General features: G+C 28.3%; 1 protein-coding gene and 1 long non-coding RNA gene across 2 annotated transcripts in view; one reads left to right on the forward strand and one right to left on the reverse strand.

Annotated features, from left to right (window-relative positions):
• The window catches only part of LOC141524503 (uncharacterized), a 36,114-nt gene extending 12,587 nt beyond the window's left edge, over positions 1-23,527 (reverse strand). Inside the window, exon 1 of the mRNA XM_074238444.1 lies at positions 23,115-23,527. Coding sequence (XP_074094545.1) covers positions 23,115-23,268 — 154 coding nt within the window. The 5' untranslated portion in view covers positions 23,269-23,527. The remainder of the gene's footprint in view (positions 1-23,114) is intronic.
• The window catches only part of LOC141524506 (uncharacterized), a 29,992-nt gene that overhangs the window by 4,157 nt on the left and 2,057 nt on the right, over positions 1-23,778 (forward strand). The window lies entirely within an intron of this gene.

Genomic DNA, 23,778 nt, shown 5'->3' on the forward strand with positions numbered 1-23,778 from the left:
ATAGCCATACTAATGGTATATTCGGAGCCTTAATTGAATTAAACGAGAATAACTCACTTGGATAAAAAAGTGTATTAAGATCGAAGAGATAATTTAAATTGAAAGAGGAGTAAACTGAGGCAAGTCTTAAAAATATTGAATGAACCCTACCTAGAATAAGAGGAAGCGACAACTTTAAATTTATACGACACAAAAACAAAATAAAACCAAGTTATTTATTTATTTGTTTATTGGATCGGCAGATACCGTTCGGCGGCTGAGTTATAATGCCCTGACGAAGTAAAAGCACAGCTTTATTCTTGTCTTTGTGTACCTCAGTACAGGATTAGTTTAACGAAAAAGACAAAATAAGTAAGAGAACGATGGGAGTGAATGTGGAGAAAAATTACTTCAATTTTTTACACTGAAATTGGTAACAACAAACAGATACTGTTATTCCAACAAAATGATTGTTGTTAAGACAACAGATTGATGTAGCGGTATCACAAACTGGTTTGTTATTGTAACTGGGCTCATTTTTTTAAAATAATATCGATTTAATGACAATAAGTAAACTTATTTGTTACAAAATATTGTTCTGTAATTTCGTCTTTTGTTATTGGAAGAAATCATTTTATGAGTGCAGTATGAGTTTAACAGAAAAGACAAAATAAGTAAGAAAAAACGGAACTGGATAAAAATGTCACAACTATCTCAACCGAAACTGAGCAGGGATAAGTTTAGTACCATAAGGGCAGAAGCTTTTACTTACTACCAATAGCAGCTATAGATAGTAGAATCAGGTATAACCCGAATATATACCCACTTTAGACCATAAACCGCAACTGCGACACGATATGGGGATGGTTGGATGCCTCGTTGGACTGGCATTAATGTGTATTCATGAGCATTGGTCAGGTTCCAGTTCCGTGACCACAAAATCCATGAGCGCGAGCTGGCTAAACAAGTAGCCCTGATTGTTCCACTAAGTGCCGGGCAACGCGACCCGCACTGCCAACTTACGAGTGCCCATAAACAATAAACTTGAGGCATGATCCCACATTATGGTCTTCACTTTTTCCATCTGCGTTATGTTGCCAGTTTGCGAACGCTTATGTCACTCCTTCCCATTTACTAGTACGGCTCCAGTGAGCTTCTAGCTTCTGTACTAGGAGCAAGCTCTTCTCTATTCCCTGTTTCTTGCTTCCTGCGAGTTACAAACTACCCACATGAATAATGGTTGCTTTCTACATGCCATTTATCACGCTCCGATTACACTTTATCATCATAATTTTATATGATAATTACTGGCATTACCAAGGCAAAAATCGAACTTCGAGGTAATGTAGACTGAATGAAAAAAAATACTTGGTTTAAGAAAAATATTTTCCTTGAAACTCTGTACCATTGCTTTAAGGTATTCTTTAATGAAGGAATAAACGTCAAAGATAAGGCAAAAAATGTTCACAGTTTAAAAAAAATTTTTTTTGGTATTCTAATTGAAGAAGCTTGTTCTTAAACCAAAAGTATAAATTTCTTAGACAAAGATGAAATTGCGATTAGTTTTTGAGAATTGTGTTTTTAAAGGCAAATTTGATTGTATCTCACGAAGATGATATACTCTTGATTCAAGATTCACTTTTCTTTGAAATAGTTTTCTCTTTAGAATTTGCCGTCGCTCATTTGAAACTAAACCTTTCAGTCTAAATTTGAAAATATTATTGTACGTGAATGGATTAAGTATCCTTGGGTTTTTTGTTTTATTATCTTACTGTTGCATCCTACGACAAATATTTTTCCCAATCTTTATCAACTATCTATCAATCAACAATTAGTTAAGAACAATATTATCTAATGTTACAATATTAGAGAAATGTTGTGTATTATCAAAGTATTTTTATTTCCTAATTAAAATTTACTGAAGTAAATTCCTGTCTTTTTTTTAAAGAAAAAACTTGATACTCCTCAGTCTCTCATTCGTCAAAATGAGTGATCACATACATGTTCGTGTGGGTGGATAGATACTCGATCGCGTTAATTGAACCAACACTCTCTTATTAAAAGTATATTGAGAGAAAAAGGAATATTTCCTGATTCGATCGAGTTCATAGTTCATTCTGCTGATTATTTCCGTTTTTTATAACAACAGAAAACAAGTGCTTTCTCTCTGTAGTCGATCGAGCTGAATTGAAATAAACGTGCTATTGACAGTTTTTACTTTGCTCGTTGTTATTTAAAGAATAAGTTGAGCTTTGCTTTCCATCAACGGCCATTATTCTCGTCGATTTCAAGTCGTATTAATGATGATGGATTATTAAAATGATCGAATTTCAATCTTTTTAACCTTATGCTTTAAAAAATTATAAATTAGAAAAAAAATTGAAAAGTTATTGACTAACTTGAGTCCTATTGAGAAAATTGAGTTTTAATTACATTTCGACGTTTCATGGCTCCAAAAAATTATTGTGACTTTTTTTGGAAAAAATTTCGTATGTCTGTAATTTTTTCTTCTCGTGTGATATCTTAAGAATTAATCAACCGATAAAGACATGCAATACAAATAACGAAAAACTATGACAAAATTTAGAGTCAATTTCAACATATCAAATATATGTAATCGATTTTTTTTAAAGTTGACACAAACAATATAAAAGATCGTTGGAATTTGCATTTCATGTAAACATTTATTTGCACGATTCTATTGCACATTGGAGCGAAGACCAAACGATATTCAGTTGACAGCTGAATAATATTCAAAAGTAACAAAAAGTTTTCGCCCATGAAAAAATATATTTATTAAAATCATGTCGAAAAAAAAAAAAAAAATGACGATATGTGTTTATAACTTTTTCCCTCTGGCGCTACTAAAAAATTGCTTTATAATACAAATAATGGAGACGGGTAATGTGTAAAATCTGAAAAACAAAAGGAGAATAAATAAAATTTAGCGTTGCGAATAAAAACTTGGACGAAAAACTATATAAATATAGACGGAACGCATAGCTAAAGTGCAGCTAGTTTCAATTAAATACATTGTTACACGCCGAATGTACCCTTTGAATTCGAACTATTCTTTTCTATTTCCGTGCTGGCCTTCAACTTTTACAGTTCACTTTTGTATTAAACCAAACTAACCGTTAAATCCGTACGGCGATTCCGATTCGACCCACTTAATGCCTATCGATCTATCGAAGAGCCGCTTTGGATTAATATAAATTTAGCACTTTGCAGGGTCTCATTACTTATCAATTAAGAGCTGGGAAGGTTTATAGAGAAGCGCAGCGCGTACTTGCTGTAAATATTTATTACCGCACTCTCGTTGAATTCTATCGAGAAGTTTGAATTTATATTCATAAGTGTTCGATTGATTTGGCGAGAAAAAAATTACAAACTATAATTTTAAATTTTTAATGATACTTTTTAAAGTTTTGATCTACTTTTGAGATAAAATAAATAGCTTCAATATTATTTGAGTTCTTTATTATTCACAAAATCTAAACTTTAAAACAGTTGAAAATTTGAACTTTTCAGTTAGATGAATTTGAATGATTAATAGTTTTTTTATTTTCACTTGAAAAAATATCCGACCAAATTGCAAACAAACGGATCCTCTAAAAAAGCATAAAAAGGTTTCAAGCTCATTGGTTTGTCAATAACTCCATTGCAAGCACTCAAATCGAAAACGTAAATTGTAGAGAGTTTAATTTTCTAAAGTTATAATTTATAAGTTTTATTTTCCACGCTTCCATTTATAAAAATTTCATTTTTTTTTTTAATATCATAAAAGTTTATTTTTTAGGGCTACTATTATTAGCTCGAAAAAGTTCAGTGTGTCAAATGTTAAAGTTTACTTATCAAATTCATTATTCATAGTAATTGACGTAAAATGTAATATAGGACTAATTGCATTACAAAAATCAATGTTCTCAATTCGTCAGTTACAATTTTAAGTTTAATTAAGCCATCGACAGTAAAAAAAAATCAAAAGTTATTTAAAAATAAAATTTCAGTCAATTTTCTCAAAAATTTGAATTTTTTCAAATTTTGTCAACTGAAAAAATTTTCGACAATTTTTTTTTTTTAATCAAAAATAGTTTTTAGGTGGTCTTGAATCGATTGGTCGAAAAATCACAAAGTTATTTAAAAAAAAAAATTTGAACAGACCAAAAAATATATAAAAAGCACAGCAATGATAAAAAAATGAACGAATAAAAGAAGTATAAAAATAAAACCCCTATCGTGAGAGTTAAGTAGTAAAGTATAGTAAGAATAAGTATAAATTGAAAGACTCGAATATTGCTGAATGAGCTTTCAATAGTCTTAAGATTCATTCCACGATAAATATTTCCTTGTTCCGTGCAATAGGTACATATCATAAATTATAACTATAACCCCGACGCTGAAGTCACGTGACGCAGTCCCCGAGGCAAAAAAAGCTATATATTAATAAAGCATCATTGAAAAGCGTCAAAGGGCTTTTTGCTTTATCCGAGTGCACTTTAATGCACCACATGCTACTTACTCCCGCGCACAAATACTCACCTCCTCTTCCATATAGATATATCAAGAAAATGGATGCTAAAAACCAGTCATCAGATCGATGTTGAAAAGCAAGGTGCATATAGAGAGCACAAAAGTTTTAGCTAACTGAGAGTTTTAGCGTCAAGTGCACGTTGTGTCGAGTATCACCAATTGGTGAACCCGGACAAGTTCTGTCGCTCATTAGCATTTAAATGAGCCGAGTTTCACGGTTACTACCGTCGATTGGACTCCTATTTTCGTTCATGTACATATATTTATATTTATAAGTATGTTATAACTTTTAGATTATTTCACACGGATAGTTTTATTATTAGTGTTAGAATTATTACAAACTTTTGACGCATTAATATTATTCATTAATATTGTTTTATTAATGTTGAATTTAAATTCAACTGTAACTATTTCTTTATTTCACAAGTTTTGCTTTTTGTTTGTCGTCTCTGGAATTTTATTATTTTATCATTAATATCAATGGTATCATTCACTTTTACCTGTGACATTACTTTTCTGAGTTTTTCATTAAAAACAAAAGACCCATGTCAATATTTTGTACAATATTGTGATTAAAGAACGAATGATCATATTACAACGTGACGTGGGAATAAAACGAATGGTTAATTATGCTAAAAAAAAAAAATATTTTTCATTATTGAATATTTTCGTTGTTTTATTTTATCATTCTCTACCTAATTGTTTTCTTTTTATCATAATATTGTGTTACGTTAATTAATTATATTACTTAATATATGAACCCAGTAAATGAGGCTTTCGCGCTCGTGTGTGACGCACACGCTTCGCTCGTTATGCCAACCTTTTCATAGGGAAAAGTTTAAATAATGTACTACTAGCAACCTTGCAGTCACTATGTGACTGCCGTGACTTGTGAACTATTAATAAACAAAATTTTACTTTATTAGACTATTGTCTCTGCATGTGGGTCTCAAAAGAGCTTTCTTTTGAGTACCCACATGCATTTTTGATATATTTTTCATATATAAAATATATAAATATATGAAAAATTGATGTAGATACTCAAATGAAAGATCTCGATGAGTGTAATGTCGGGGTGAGCTTATATCTTCAAAAATGTCAATAGTTCACAAGATACAAGGTCATTTCTTAATTATGTATCTAAAGATAGAGAATTTTTGAATGTAGCCTAAATACTTATCATAATAATTTGACCATCGGTGAAAAAGATATAAAGTCTTGAACACAAAATTTTTCTTATTCTCTTAATAATATAGATTACATTGGATTGTAAATAAAAATTGACATAACATTTTTTTTTATTGATTTCCGAGCTTATACTTTCAGATCATAAATTCAGATTACCTTCCTAGTTTCAGATATATAAATAGATAGTATCAGATTAAACTGTAGAAACCCATTTTATAATATGACCGTCACTTAATTTTCCTTATTCTCTTAATTGTATGAATTAATATTTGACATGTACAAAATAAAGTAACTAAATTTTATCTAGCACGAAATCGAATCTATTTACAACTAAAACAAAAATTTTTAATAAAAAATGATCAATCTTTGAAAAACATATGAAACTTTTAAAAAGCATAAATTCAGGTCAAGACCTTTCCAATTATACTAAATAAAACTAAATTAAAAGAACCCATTTTATCATATAAACACACCCGAGATATAATTTTCTTTATTCTCTTAATTTTATAGATGATAATTTCACTTAAAAAGGAACATTAACAGCGATTCTCAATTAGAGAAAAACAAAACCACATTATCAACACTATGTACTTAAGTTTTATAAGTAAAAAGTTTGAGTTCATAATAATAATAATAATAAAAATATTTAGCTGGCGACATTATCAATATAAGTTTCATTGGTTAGCATTTAAAGTGACGTCGACAGTGAAGCCGAGACTGAAAAGGGAAGTAAGTCGGTGGGAATTGGAAGTAACATTTATAGGAGCATAGAAAATAAAAAGTATTTCCTCGTCTTTTCTTCAGCGTTTTTTTTCGTCTCCTGCTCTTGCTCCTTCTCATCTTCAGTCTCATTCGTCTAAAGCATGAGCTTTCTCTGACCAGAGCTATAGAGTCTTCTCCCCCGAGTCCAATGCATTTAGGGGGTGCGATTTCGTGTAAAGCCACGCGAACAATGAGTTCGTTATTTCTCGTGCTCTCAGATCAAGACGGAAAACGGGCCAACCCGAATAGAACTCCTTGAAGCTCGGAGCTTCTTTCCTTCATACCTATAATACACTGCCCTCATCTCGACTGCACCCACTCGATCTCCGACTTGCAGCTTGTTTTTATCTTTCATTTTGCTCTTTACTACCAGCAGCTTACACTTTTTAACCTCACTCCTAACTTTCCTCTTATTTTCCCTAGTTTCTTATTTCCTTAAGAGTTTTTACCAACTATTTTACTCGGAAAATTATCCGGTTATATCATTACAGACAGCTAATTACCTAATTACTCCAGATCAAGTAACTTACAGGAAATGGGTGCTTACAAAATCGATATTCCATTTCAATCATATTCAATTTAGCTTTTATTATGATTAATCAGTTATTAGTACTGTTGATTAAATTTGCACTCGTGCTACAATCTTACCAATTATCTGTACTCCTTTAATTTGATAATTATTTCATCTTGAATTTCTTATGACACTTTAAGCTCTGGAATAATTTTTTCTTATTTTTAGTTTCCTATATTTACAATTATTGTTGATTTTTTTCTGTTTTAAACATTACACGGAAAAAAATCACTTGATTCAAAGTAAATATTTTTGATCCAAAAACAAAATTATTTTGAAAAGAATAAACTTCAAACACGTTTTTTATAGTGAAATTTGAAATTTAAAATTCAAAATAATCTTATCTTCGTGAGATTAATTTTCAAACATGTTTTTATTTTTGACTAAGAATACAAATTTTTGAATTTAGTGATATTCTCCTGAAAAAAAATTTCTTAATTTAAAAACTTATCTCCTTCTGAATCAAACCAACTTTTTTATTAGTAAGAAAAACACTATTCTTGAAAACTAATAAGAACTTTCGGTTATGTTTGAAGAATTTATGTGGTTAGTTCAATAGCAAGTTATAAAAACGTTGACATCTGATAAAAATTCAATTTCCGACGTTAAAAAAGTATTTTAAATCAAGTGTCGATCTTTACTAAAAATTTATTAAAATTTGGGCCGTTAATACAAAAAAAAAAAAAATTAAAAATTTACTATCAAATTAATTTGAATTTTATTTATTCACCGTGCATAAAAATTTTAGTCAAGTGACTACAAATGGCACACCCGGATGAACATCATTTTTACGGCAAACCAATAAGGTCGTTCGTGACGAGAAAATAAATCCAGTTATTATTGGGAATAAAAATGATAAAAAAATACGCACCACAATATAACATAACATAACAAGATTTTGGAATAACGGGACATAAAAAAAAGAAACTATTCTATCAGCGTCAGTTTTGTAAAGTAAATATTGACAATCGTAAATAAATAAATCATCACATCAGTGATTTATATGTTTGCTATTATACGTCTGTATTATATATCATATCTCGTATCTTATATCTTAAATCCAACATCCAACTACAGGGTGATGTTTGTAAGAGAATTTACCATTAACGGCTCAAAATTATTGTTATCAAACTAAGTCAACCGTAGACTGCGCTGTTAACGGTTAGTGCAGATGTAATACGAGATAAGATATTTGACGACACTTCTCTGCATAGCAGGAGGTCGTCCAACTTGTACCTATATCTATATTGTAGATATAGTACTGCACCACTGAATTTCTGTGACAGCATCACAGCCACTATGACAGCATCACAGACGTAATTGACTTCAGGTGCAGTCTACCTCCATGTTCAACTTAATATCTAATATATAAATAAATCTATCTACTTAACGATTTGAGTTTCTCATAAAAAATTCTCTTTCAATGGCTTTAAAAAAAGTTTTACAAATTTTTTTATTAAAATTTTTATCATTGTATAAAAGTGGGACTTTATTTTCAGTAACAAAAAGTGAAAAATTCACTTATCGTTTAATGATAGAAATAAATTTTATTTCTAAAAAATTCAATCTTTAATTTGATGCTCTATAAATTTTTTTTTGAAAAATAATGAAAAACGAGACAAGTTTTTTTTGGAAATTAAAAAAAAAAATTAAAAGACCAAATTTTATAAATTAAAAAAAAATGATTCTCAAATCCGCTATGAAAAGTAAAAATACGTGATAACCCACTTCTGTATAATAACCGTTTTACCGTCACTTTTTATAAAAAAAAAACTCTAATTTTTTATCTAAAGTTAAAGTATAATAATTATTATTTCTAAAAACTTAAATTAAAGTTTTGATCAAATAAATGAAAATGAGTAACTATTATACTTTTGATACATTCATCAATATTTTTCAAACTGGCAGTAAAGGATCTGTTAGCGCAAGTAATAAATAAATTGGCTGGATCGAAGTAACTACATCGCTCAACTCAGCTCTCGGTCTATAAATCAACCCATTATACAGCAGAGTAATATCAAAGTTACAACGCAAAATATCGAAGTTTCTTGATATCTTTATCCCATCTAAAAAGCTCCGAGCTTTAAGTCACTTTTAACCGGAAAGCAGCTATTTCGCCAAACCCTCTGAGCCGGAGGATTCGCTCCTACTTATTCTCGCCATCACTTTAAAGAGTTAATTTCTTCCGGGAATTCCTGCCATGTTGAATAATTACTGATTGAGTTCATTTTTAGTGTCCTAGTTAACGTTCTCTTTCCCTCTAGAGTTTCGAGTTTTGTTTTACGATTTATAAGCTTCCATTTCTGATGTCAATGCTAATGATAATGATTAACGATAATAAGTTGTTTCACTTCAAATGACTCGAGGATTTCCAGTTGAGTGGGTTCTTCTTTATTCGTTGTTATTGTGTGTATGCCGATTCAGGGCGTATTCGTGGGATATATTGCTAGGAGTAAAAAAAAACGGAGATGTATTTCGAAGACTAACAGGCTTTGTAAAAGCTTTTAATGACTCGTAAAGAGATAAAAAGAAATCTTTTAAGAAGTGACATTTTTGGTCGAAGTTGAAAGAATTCGTTGTTAATTTTTCAGAGAAATTTTTTTTAAAATATATTTTTGTTGTGAGTAATTTTTGCTAAGAAATCATGGCATAAGATTATAGATAAATAAAAACATCAAAATATTTTTCAGATATTTTTTGACCCCCTTGACATAAAATTTAAATATTTGTTGTTAATATATAATTACAAGAAGTGGAAAGAAAAAGAAAAAGGATCAAATGATTGCTTTCCGATTATACAAATCAGTTATCAGAAGCAAATCCTTGAGTTCAGATAGACTTAACGTAGTTTGATTTATTTGAACTCCTAAATCCTGAGCCATGGAGATCGAGTCTGACTGAATTTCCATAGGATTGCTGAATTTCCCTTTACCGGGCTAGGTATAAATGGGAGGAGGCAGAGCGATGAGTAAGCAGGAGCGAACCGAAAAAGAACCGTGAAATTCGGTGGTACAGTTTGTAATAAACCACGCGCAAGCATGCTATGTTCGCCGGCAATTTATCGTCACCATTTACACAAGACTCAGGCAAGCTATTTGTACCTTAACCCTCAGTGTTCTTTTGGCTTCTGAGGTTCAAACCCGGTGGGCTTCAGACCACCCGATAGAACTACTCTGCAACTACTGCAACGTTGCTACTATTCCAACTTAACTTACTTTTTGCAAACTTTTATTGCATTCAACAACCCACAACTAGACCACCGGTAAGTTTCCGAACCTTTGATGCAAATTGAATATATTTATTTATTTTTGTAGTGGATGTGTTAGTAGTATCAATTTTGTATTTAAATAGAAATTCAGAAGAATTTCAAAGTGCTTTAATGGAAAAATTTTTTCCCTTATCTCATAAAATATTTTTATTGTTCGAATTAATTCAGAAAGTTCAGAAATTAAATCAAGAAATTAGAACAAAGCGGATGAAAACAAAAAGTTCTTCATTAAAGAATTTTAATTATTCAACGAAATACTTTACTATTTTCATAAAAGATACAACATGTTTCATCCTGGAAAAAATCTTTTGTTAGAATAATGTAAGACAACTTGTGGGTAACAAATTATTATGTTAGCAGAGGGATAACAAAGCATAGGTTATAAAAACTAATTTAAATTGTATGTTATATCAACAAAAGAGTTTTGTTATTGTAGTAGAACCCTTCAGTTATTTCAACAAAACGGTTTAGCTAAATTAACAAATCGGTTTGTTGAGCCAAGTAAATTCTTTCAATGGGATAACAAATATTTTTTTTGTTAAAAATTATATATTTGTTCAAAAAAAAAAAAAAAAAAAAACATTCTCACTATCAATGCTAATAAATCAATGATAATCTCTGAATCCCAAAATCTAAAAACAAAGCAAGTACTTTGGTTAAGTGGGTTGGTAATTATAGTGATGGTCACGCGATAATATATTCGCATGGTAGTACGGTAGCAAGGGCCACATTTGCCATTCGTATCAGAGAATTCACCCACGGCTAATTTGGCCATGCATCTAATGCGATTACGTCGCAATACACTGCACACAACGTACAGTCTAACAGTCCCGCGAATGTGAATGTCATTGTATTGTTTCATACAACATACAAAATAGAGCATACAACGAATCAATCCCAATCGAAATAGCACGTGGCCGTCCGAATAATCGAAGTTGTATTCTCTTCTATTGGGCAATAATGCCGCAACAACGTTGGTACGCTCGACATTTCTCTAAATCTCTGCTCTATCTCTTACTCCACTCGCCACTATCTATTGTGTATTATGTTATAGAATGTTGACTAACGAATAATCATTTACAGCATTACTCGAGCCATCATATTCTACTGCTGAGGTAAAACCTCAATCATTTTCATTCGTATCAAATTACTGTCAGAGCTTTCATTGATTCAATTGATCAATTATTGATTATATTTCAACAATTCCTTCAATTATTCATTCTGTTCACCATCTCATTGATTAACTGTTCACATAAATAGATTAATTTATTTAAGCATTGTACAAAAATAAGAACTACTTTTTACTATTTTTTCATTACACTACTCCAGATTGATAAAATTAGAGACTTAAGTGTTTACATTGGTAATAAGCTTATTTTTTATGAATATTTGATTAATAAGTCGCAAAAGCTAATAAAGGTCTTAGCAGTCTTCTGAGGACAAGCAATTACTTCCAAAATAAATAAATTAAATCCGGTACATAGAAAATTCATCAATCATTGCAGTCAGGAGAGAGTATCTATTAAGAATTTTATGTAAGAGTTGAAACGTTGCTGAATTAATAACGAGTATGTTTAATTAATACCTCATATTCACTTTCCCGATAAAGATCAATTCATTATGAATTGATATTAATTTAAACAACTTCCAAGTAAGAATTATTCACCCAAAATTTAATATAAAATTCCAGACATTGATAAATTATTAAAAATTTTATCTTAATTGAAGTTGGTTACTTTTATACCGAATTAGTTATTATTTAATATTCATATTCATATTTTTTGAGTAAAAAATGTTGATTTAACAGAATAAATGTTAAATTTACACTTAAAGGTGTTAAATATTTAACACTAAGTTTGTTAACGCAATGACAAAATTTTTCACTTCCAAAACAACATTCTCTTAAAAACAATTTTCCAAAAATATATTTAATATACTAGTTTTTTCATTTCACAGTTAATCAAAAACAAAATTTTGAAAAATCAAAAATTGAGAAAAGAACAATTTTTTTTTTTTAACTAAAAAAAATTATACAATCTAAAACTATATGAATATTTCAATGCGGCCGGAAAAATGGTCTGTACTATCTAACAACACTTTTAAAGTCCGAACTTAATCTACTAAATTAATATAATCCTCAAAATTCATCAAAAAATTCCAGAGTCCTTTTAGCCGTCACTTTGACACAAGAATTAAAGCCTCGAACTTGACCATTAGCACACTAACGACCGGTCAAAGTGAAATTTTTCCATGTCCTCACACCCTAAAAAGTTTTTAATTTTCACGATCCATAACTCGCTAAAAATTCCATCCAGCAGGAGAATCGAAAAGCGCGGAATTAAAGAAAGTACAAAACAAACAAAATATAAACTAGAAACAATATAAAAAAATAAATAACATAGCAGATAAGAGCAGACGTTAAAAATAGGGGAACAAAATATAAACAAAAATATTTGGCTCGGTATTTCATAAGAGATAAAAGCTTAGCCAGCGATTGCCAGAAATACAATGAAACAAAACTTACCGAGTATTCCCCGTTGTTCTTGTCCTTGTTTTTACTTTTATTTAATATTTGTCTGCAGAATATTCCAATAAATAATAGGAGCGTCTGGTGTCGCTCAAGATTCAACTCCTGAGAAAAAATTATACTCTGCAGAATCGCTTTGTTTAATTAAAGTACGAACATAGCAGAATCCTTTTTTTTTTTAATTTTTCTTTCTTTACTATCAGAGTAACGGGATAATAAAAGCGAAAGGGTGGGACGAGATATGCGAACGGATACATGTCCACTGGCGCAATTTATGCCAAATAAAAGAACTCTGGCAATTAAATCCGGAGTCTAATTAGAATTAGTTCTCGAGCCAATTCACGTTCGCGAAAAATATTATTATTTAAAGTTACGGACTTAGCAACCTATGCGCCTCATCACAGGCTACCGGAGCTCTTGATTTAAAGGAAAACTGATCAGAGGATTCACCGTCTTTTTTCGCTCATTCATACTCACAGTATGCTATCTGAGTAAAGCGACGTTGCGAATTTGTAAAATCAACTGAGACGAGACTCGAGTTTGCAAGCACAAGAGAATGTATCGTATGTACAAAAACAGTTTTTTTTTTTTTATTTTTACTTTGTTTTGTTTGCTTTTTCGGTTGATTAAATTCTAGTAATCATTCGTTCGTGCTCGATAAAATGGGAATTTATAGTTCAATTATTTCATTAATAATTTTAGTGTTAATTATTAATTATAAATGTTATTTGTGGCGGCGTTTCCTGTGCAGAAGTAAACTAACGAATTATTTAATTGCTGTTAAAGTCAATTATTTTATTACGCTTGGTGTAAATTTAGTTTTGCAGCGAAGTTCACTGAGCGCCAAATACACGAAATGATCCTTTCGTACTCTGCATGTTCTTACACGGCGAAATTGAATATTGACAACAGCGAAGTGTATACATTTTATACTTTATTCAGTTGAAACAAGATTCACATTCAAATTACCAACAAATACTTCAAAAAATTTATCTCAAGTTTGTTTGTAAAAATTGAATGTTTTTAAAAAAAATTTCATTTTAGAAGATTGAACCAAATTTTTATAAATATTATTTTGTTTTTAAGTTTTGTTGATAAATTATTTTAATGTTATTAACATTAACTTCTATAGGGAAATTTTTATAATTTCTTAAAAAATAAATTATTATAGAGAGAATTTATTAAAAGAGCTACGAACTTCAAAAGCTACTAGCTTTCTAAATTTTAAAGCAATTTTTTTGAATTACTAAAATTACTAAAATTATTAATAAGCAACTATTATTTTTTTATTTTTGTTGAAAAAAAAAAAAAAATTTTTTTGCGGAATTTTTTCATTAACAATATAAATGAAATTATTTACATTGTACTATTTTATAATATATGAGTACACAGTGCAGAAAATATTTAAATTCTTAAATTCCAAATGTATGTGTATTACATTTCCAGAATTTACCTTCTATGAAATTAGCGTTGATTAATTCTGTATAAATTCCATGAATAGTTTATCGTATTATACATTCAATTGACAATAATATATTCTGATAAATGAATTATTATTATTATTAACATTATTTTATTTAATTTTTTTTTCTATTGATATTACATTGATAAAACTTTATCAATAATTTTTTATTGAACGTATATTCCATAATAGAAAAAAAAATTCTGTATTCATGTCATTTATCCCAGGGAGGATCAGAAGTATTATCCAACAATTCGATTTTTCATCATCTTGTCTTAGTATTTGAGTTTCATCTTTTTGTAGTGTTGACGGGTGTGTTAAAGCATATAAAAACCTTATATAACAGATAAGTATGTATAACATATATCATAGAATATAGAATAAAGAATATAATATTATTATATCCTGAATTCTATGTAATGAGGATATTCCCGTATTTGATATCACGTATCCCAGTTCTTAAAAATAGCCCACGATTCTACACTCTCGAAAACATTATTTATTCGCCCCTAACTGCTACCAACTGCCAGAAGAATAATTTACTCTCGTTTATTCCTACTTTATTATTAATAATAATAATAAAAGTGTTTATTGCTTGAATTTCACCAGAAAAACTTGAATTCATTTAAAAAATCCGGTCAGTAAGTACATTCATTGAAACGAAGCCAATTCTCGATAACTATGAGCATCTACAAGTTTTTCGCCGCTTGCTAGCCACTTGATGCCTTTTTCCCAGCTTTACATCCATGAATTACTGAATTTTACGAGCTCTTATTCGATAATAATTATTATCGTAATAACAAAACTTACTTCGGAACAAAATTAATGTCTAGGTGCAAAACCAAAGAGAGAAAGAATTTATCGGTAATAACTTCATGAAACATCGCTAAATTTACACCATTTTATCACAGAATTTATTTTTCAAATTTTTTTTCTATCTATAGCAAATATTAAAAAAATAAAAACAATATTGATTTCAGTAATTTTTCAATTTCATGAATTGTTTTTTTAAATTCATCAAAATTAAATAATTAAAAAAAAAGAAATTTTTTTTTTATTAAATCAAAAAGACAAAAGGGATAAAAAAATGTTTATACTTACTTTAAATATAAGTAATTAAATTTTTTATGAAAATATAAAGTTCAAGCTTTTGTGTGTGTCATATATTAAATATTAAAAAAATTTAATAAAAATATGCGAAGCTCTAAAAGTTCAATGGGAAAATTTTGAGCTAACTTTTAACGGTTTGAAAAAAAAAACAGACTTAATAACAACTTTTATTAATTTATACTCCAAACTATATTATATATTTGTATATTTATTCATTGTGAATGCATATGTATGTTTTATGTTATGTATATTGAAGTTTTATCGTGCTTAACCATTAAACTTTGTTTGCATTCAGTTTTTACGCAAGCTCTGTTACGTTGGCGACTACTCTGACCTATACCACTAGTAACACTAAAAGTTTCAGGTCGCAATATTGCATAACAAAATTGCCTCGACAAATGCTAGTTTGATAACTCAGTTTTCATTTTTAACCGAAGTTCAAGTGATAAAACTATAAGTAGTCGGTGAAACTGGATTTGTAAATTAAAATTTTATAAACTATACCTGCGAATGAAAACTTTTTCAAATCCAGTGTTAAAAATAATAATTGTTGAAAATTTAAAAGAACATTTTAAAAATTTAACAAAAAAAAAAAATTCTTATGACAGTAATAAATTCATAAGTTTTTAAGCAGCCGATACTTTTATGTCATAGCTATCGTGATAAAAAATTTAAGACCCATAGCAATTACCCGCAAGTAAATTCGACGTCTGTCAAATAAAAAAATTTAAAACCAACCCATTAAGATAATTTCCATTCATCTAATTACCTTATGTAAAAAAAACTTGGACATCTTACAAGTTCTTGGACTTCATCAGACTCGAGTGTTTTTACTTTGAAAAATTTAGAGAAGCAGTTTAATATTCTAAGTACTTTAGACTTATTAACCTAGAAAAAATTTTTTTAAGTAGAAAAGTTTCAATTTTTTTATTATTCGATTATTATTATTATTATTATTATTATTATTATTATTATTATTATAATTAAATTTTTATAAATATTGTAATAACTCAATATTTTTTTTAGTTATGGAAATTGAAATTTAAAAAACGAATGTTTTTTCGTGACATAAAACCGATACAATTTTCCCGGCCCAAATATCTGGTACTATATCTACTAGCCTATAAATAGATACACATCAAATACATATATTCGTACATAGTTTTCCTTCCGGCAAATAAATATCACCCTCGATACCGTAAAACGCTGTCGATATTATTTTTTCCGCTATATTATTTACTCTTTTACTTATACTTATACATGGAAGTGAGAAAAAAAGAAGGAATTCAAAAAAAAAAAAAAATATATATATATATATATATATATATGTTTGTCTATTGGATGTTTTGGGGACAGTAGATAGAAACCTGTTTAAATAGTGGAAAACATCAATATAGATTAAATTACATTAATATTTCTGTGAACTATAATTTTTTTTTTAACTTTTCACACAATTTTTTATCGACTGTATGATATGAGACCAGTTATGTAATAGATGTTTCGAGGACCTATAACTTTGTTCAAGTATCGACTACTATGGGGACAGCTATACTGAACATATCAATATAGTCTATATTTTAAGGACATTTGTCTGGTGACTGTTTTGAAAATGCTAATGCTCTGATTTTTTCAATTTTCTGTACATATTTAGAGTAATTATTGCTCATATAATTTATAAAATTGGTAGTTTTAAACACAAGTTACTATTTTTTTTCTTTTTTATAAAATGAGAGATAATCTAAGATATCTAAGAACAATGTATGTCTGGTTATCTAATACTTCAAAGCACTCATAAATGTTTCAAGGGAAATAAATTATGCTTTAAACGTCAATCGAATTATATTACATACAAAAGAATATTTAATTGATTCAAACGAAAAATAATTGAATTACATCAAATCATTGAATTAAGATAATAATCTTGAAGAATTTATTAATTTAAATGAAAACAGAAAATTTTGGATTCAACTAAAATTTACTTGAGTCACAAAACATTTCCAAATTCAAAAATTTGTCTACTTCAATCAAGACAATGAAATTCTTCAAAATAATTTTTTTTAATTAAAGGAATGTATATTTTATATATTGTATATTTTTCCGAAAATGGGTAAAGAAAAACAAATGTCTGGCAGAGACCTCATACCAAACGTTGTAAGTACAAACCAATGTCTTCATAATGACTGTTCCATAGAATGAAAATGTCTCCATAGTTTTCTAATGTCCTCATAGTATACAAACAGTAAAATTTACAGATTACCGTATATTTCACCGCTTGTATACCAATGTCCTCATAACGACTGTTCCATAGAATGAAAATGTCTCCATAGTTGTCGGATGTCCTCATAGTATACAAACAGTAAAATTTACAAATTACCGTATATTTCACCGGTTATATACTATGAGGACATCAGACAACTGTGGAGACATTTTCATTTTATGGAACAGTCATTATGAGGACATTAGTTTAATTTACTGAACGTATTAATATAGTCTATACTTTGAGGACATTTGTATGGTCACTACTTTGAAAATGCTTGTATTCTGATTTTTTCAATTTCTACGTACATATTTATAGCAATTACTTCTCATATAATTCATAAAATCGATGGTTTTAAACATAAGTTACTATTTTTTTGTCTTTTTATAAAAATGAGAGATAATCTAAGAAAGTTAAGAAAAATGTATGCATACCTAATACTTCACATCAATCATGAATGCATGTATCAGGGAAAATAAATTATTCCTTAAGCGACAAAAATCATATTACATACAAAAGAATGTTTAATTGCCTCAAGCGAAAAATTATTGAATTCAGATAACAATTCTAAAGAGTTTATTGATTTGAATGAAGACAAAAATTCTTAATTCAACTAAAATTGACTTGAGTTACAAAACATTTCCAAGTTAAAAAATTTATCTACTTCAATCAAGACAATGAAATTCTTCAAAATGATTTTTTTAATTAACGAAATTTTTTTTTTTTTTTCAACCAAGTTCATATTTTTTTTTTTTTAAAATTCAATTTAATTTTAAACAAGTGATAAAGTACTATTCGCGGGTTTTATGTTATTTTCCTCATTTTTGTATATTTTTCCGAAAATGGGTAAAGAAAAAACAAATGTCTGGCAGAAACCCCATACCAAACGTTGCAAGTATAAACCAATGTCCTCATAATGACTGTTCCATAGAATGAAAATGTCTCCATAGTTTTCTAATGTCCTCATAGTATACAAACAGTAAAATTTACAGATTACAGTATATTTCACCGCTTGTATACCAATGTCCTCATAATGACTGTTCCATAGAATGAAAATGTCTCCATAGTTGTCTGATGTTCTCATAGTATACAAACGATAAAATGTACAGATTACCGTATGTTTCATCGCTTGTGTACAATGAGGAGATCAGACAACTATGGAGATATTTTTTTTTCTATGGTACAGTCATTATGAGGATATTGGTTTGTACTTGTAACGGTTTGTATGAAAACTTTGAAAGAAATTTTTGTTTTTACTTCATGTCTAATAAAATACACTCTCCAAGTATAGATGAGGGAAATTTTGTGTAACTTATGTAGATAAGAAAATATCTCTCAAAGTTCTCATACGATCTGTTAGAAGAACAAACCGATATAAATATTTGTAATTTTTCCTTTCAGCTTAATAGTTTTTTAATAATTATTTGTCATCGATTTTGTGGAAATTACTACACACATTTTAAAATGATTAATTTCTAATAATAATAGCATTTATTTTTATATCAATTTATGAAATTAATAAACACGATCGTTTTTAAATTAATCAAATGAACAAAAAATTTTTTTGAATCGTTGATATTTAATCTTCGTAATCGATTCAAAACGTGGCCAATAAATTTTATTTGTTTGTTGTCAATTCTAATATTGACCGTGTTTACAATTTGCTGTAATCAGTCGACAAAACTTAAAAAAATGTCATGAACAATCATTATAACCAAACATACTTTATAAATGACGAACAAAATAAATTAATCGTAACAACTTTTAAGAATCATTACGTGTTTTTACCTTGTATTTAATACCTTCGACTAATCAACGTCTGTCCTTAAATCATACTTTTGGTGATTAAATATTATGGGGACACTGTCCCGGTTTACACCTATCAGTAATGCTGTCCTTAATTAAACCTTTATATTGACGGTGTATACTTTGAAGACAGTCCTCGAAGTATACAAAATATGAAAAGAATTATGAGGACTGTCTTCAAAATAGCCATATGTCCTCAAATAATACTTTATATAAGATAAAATGGTCTTATAATAACCAATAGACAAAATATATATATATATATATATATATATATATATATATATATATATATATATTATTTTATAGACATTTTAAAAAAATTTTATTGCGCTGAATTTCAGATAAATTTTTATTAGCTTTATAAATTCCCTCGGATCTTTAACGGAATAACAAAGGTCTCCATAAGCGCGAAGATAAATGTATATATATATATATATATATATATATATATATATATATATATATATATATATATATATATATATATATATAAAGAAGAAATGATTCAATTTAAAAAGAAAAATCGGAACGTAGCATTGTTTCGAGCTAGGAATTTATTTTTATAATATTCGCTTTTTTTCTCGTTCTCGAGTGAGACCAAAACGATGAAATAGAATGAGAAAAAATCCTTTCGCCAGATTTATATTTATATTCTGTTAAGAATTCTTGTAATAATTTAATATGACAGTCGAGTAAATCTAAATCATGACTTTTCCTTGATGAATAACTCTATTTTTTAAGAAATAAATCCGCTGTTGGCAGCGTTCCGCTTTTTCTTGAAACTTTTTATTAAAACATTTAACTATTCAATTTTAAAATAAAAAAAAAAAAAAAAAACAACTTATCTAATAGAATAAAGAATGAAGATGTACTCTGGTACGTACATTTTATTTTGATACAATTCATAAGACCGAGATGACAAAATTTGTGTCATATAATTATGAGAAGAGATATTTTTTCAAACCGATTTCAAGAAACTAGGAGAAATTGAGCTTTGAGATTAACTTGATGAAAAAATAAAAAAAATTGAGAAACTTCAATTTGATAATAATAACTAGAAAGTAGATATAATCTAAATTAAAAAAGTGACTTAATGTTTTTTTTTACTGTGTAGATAAAATTTAAAACCTCACGATGGAGAAACTTTTTCAAGAATTCTCGGGGCAATCAGGAGGTATGATACCATTTGATTGGATTACTTTGCTTGTATTGTTTGGAAAATAGATGAAATACTTATTTGTCTACCATTAAATGCTAATATCTTTTTGAGAATGTATTTTTCTTGGTTCAAGATTTTTCTCTGGAAGTTAATTTTTTTTTTTTTTTTTCAGTACATTAATGTTTCGATATAACACTTTTTATTATCGACCATAAATAATAAAAATTTTTAAATTATTTAATTCTGTTAAATCGAAATTAATCGACTACAATAAAATAAGCCTTAATTGTTATAATTGTTTGAAACGTTTAATATAATTGTTGTTGATAGCAATAATTAAAATTTTTTAGTAATATTCTAAAGAATCTGTACTTCAATGAAGATTGACAAAAAAAATTTGTCAATTAAATTTAACATCTTTAATTTCATTTTAAAGATTCCTAAGTGAAATTTTTTCTCGAGTTTTTTGAGCCAAAATTTTGCCTTTTCTTTAATTTTTTTTTGCAACTTGCCGAGAGTACCTTATTTAAAAATATTAATAAAATGCGAACAATATAAATCTTAAAGTATGAATTTGATTTGAAACAAAACTTTGGTAGTTTCTTAGCAATAAATAATTCCGCGTACAGTTCGCAGTATGATATACAATATTATAATATATAATTCACAGATAATATTTATGAGAACAATAAATAATGAGACTCTAAACTAAACTCGGGCGGTGTGTAATTAAAGCCCCGATAAAAGTTATAATGAAACAAAATGGCAACTAGCAAATAGCATGCAATAACAAATAGTGAATCTGCAGTTAACTCTTGAGAAGAAAAAAAAATAATGTAAAAAAAAAATAAGAGCCCTTTTATTTAATTGATTACTTTTTGGAACCATCAAAAGGTTAGTGTGAAGCAGTTGATGCGGTTTATGGTTGCGTTCAAACTGTGACTAAGGGATGAATGGCTCTGTGACAGTAGTGGGATTGAGTTATGGACAGAAATAGAATAGTAAAGCAAGTAAACTCGTGAATTTGTCTCTCAACTCGTATATTTAATAAAAGCTTTGTCGTAAAATACGATAACAAGTCTCTGGGTGTGTATACTAAAGTATCCTCTGTGTATACACCGTGTTGTTGTTATCATTGTTGTTATTGCGGTACCGGGGTAATAAAACAGAGCTCTAGTATTCGTATCCGTACATCTCGGATCCTGGCTCGTTTCTCTTATATTCGCTTTAATTATAATTGACGGAAAACGCAATTGTCGCAGCCAATCAACCCCCTGTGAATAAGATCCGCAATTACATTCACACTGAGTGCTCTATTTATGATGTATACTTTTCATTCGAATTCAAGTGTCCTTCTATTTTTTTATTTCATCATCCACTTGATTTCTACTCGATACTTTTCTATTTATTTAAGGTTGAAACTTTCTTTTCATTTTATTTTTTTTATTGTAAAAAATACTGATGGAAATTTAATACGTTTTGTGCATGATTCAATAATAGTCGTAATTTTAAAAGCTTTGAAAAATAATAATAAATTTACTATTAAGGATGATGAGATTTGATCTTTGGTAAATAAATAAAATGTTGCTTTATTAAATAATGATTTTTGTTAAATTGCACTGTACTTTTTTAACTATTGACATTTATAAAGATATAAGCTCATCCTGACGTTACACTCATTAAGAGCTTTCATTTGAATACCCACATTCATTTTTATATATTTATTTATAAATATATAAATTATTTATTTTATATGTACATATATATAAAATATATAAATATATGAAAAATTGATGTGGGTACTCAAATGAAAGGTCTTGATGAGTGTAACATCGGGATGAGCTTATATCTTTAAAAATGTCAATAGTTCACAAGACACAAGATATCTTCATAAAATTTTGTTGAATAAAAAAAAAAAGTAAATTTAAAAAAAAAATAATGAAACATTGGATTTATAAATAGGGAATATTCAATTACATTTTTGAAAAAAATTTTTGGTTTTTAGGACAATATATAATTGTTTCAAAAAAATGAAAAACAAAATCGTTCTTTGAAAAAAACAAAAATTTTAGTTTAAAAGTTAAAAAAGAAATGAGGAGATTTTGTTTGGATTTTTTTTGTAAAATTTTATTTCAAGTTGCACCAAAAAATAATTGTTAAGTATTTAATTGTTTTGAATCAAAAAGAAAAATTTTTAGAACTGAGTAAAACTTTTTTTATAAAGAACAATTACCTGCTTGATTTAAAAACATGAAACTCTTCAAAATGATTTTATTGGTTCCAAATTTTTTTTTTAAATCAAATTTTTGTTTTTTTCAGTGAATAAGAAGTTGTAAATTATTAAAACTTAACGTAGCGTTTTTAAAATTTTCAAAAATTTCTAACTGACACATTTGAGAAATTTAAAAGCTGAAAATTTACAGGTAAGCTTGTTTTACCAAGAAGAATTTATCATATTTAAACAGAGCATCAATTTAAATAAAACTTACCGATCGCTGTAGAAACTCCTAAAATCCGTATGAAAATTTCGAGATTAGAATCAAACGTTTTGGGAAAGTCATTATTCACATTTTGGTCAGAATTTACTTCAAAATCTTTACCGTAACTGAGCATGATAAGCTGAGTACGTGTCAATTTGAGCATTTAGCCCAGAAAAAGTTTTTATATAAATTTACTATGCCCGGTAAAATTTAAACAAAGTAATTTGTAAGCTGCGCAGAATTTATCGACACTAAAAAGTTCGGGAGTTGTTAACTCGTGATTGCGGTTCTGATTATATTATTATGGAGGAAGCACGTGTCCGCGTTGCAAGATCGCGCTCTACTGAGCTACTCACTAAGGGTGCTACAAGATTCGCAGCATCCCCGCGGCTAAATCTCGATTCTGCGCTCATAACTCTCACAATATTTTTGAAATTTCTCGATTCTATTTATTTAATATTAAATAATGTTTGTTTAAAAATTTTTTTTGATTTTATTGAAAATTAATTTAAAAAAAAATACGAAATAATTTTTATTAAAATCATTCACTGTTGATATTTTAAAAACTTTCAATCAGTTGACATAAAATAAAAAATTTTAATAATAAAAACAATATTTAGTTTAAAAAAACAAGAAAACAAAATTAATATTAATTAATAAAAATCAATTAAAT

The sequence above is a fragment of the Cotesia typhae genome, unplaced genomic scaffold, assembly GCF_013202065.1.
Source record: "Cotesia typhae breed Kobodo isofemale line unplaced genomic scaffold, CoteBio_Ctyphae contig_22, whole genome shotgun sequence".
Taxonomy (NCBI): domain Eukaryota; kingdom Metazoa; phylum Arthropoda; class Insecta; order Hymenoptera; family Braconidae; genus Cotesia; species Cotesia typhae.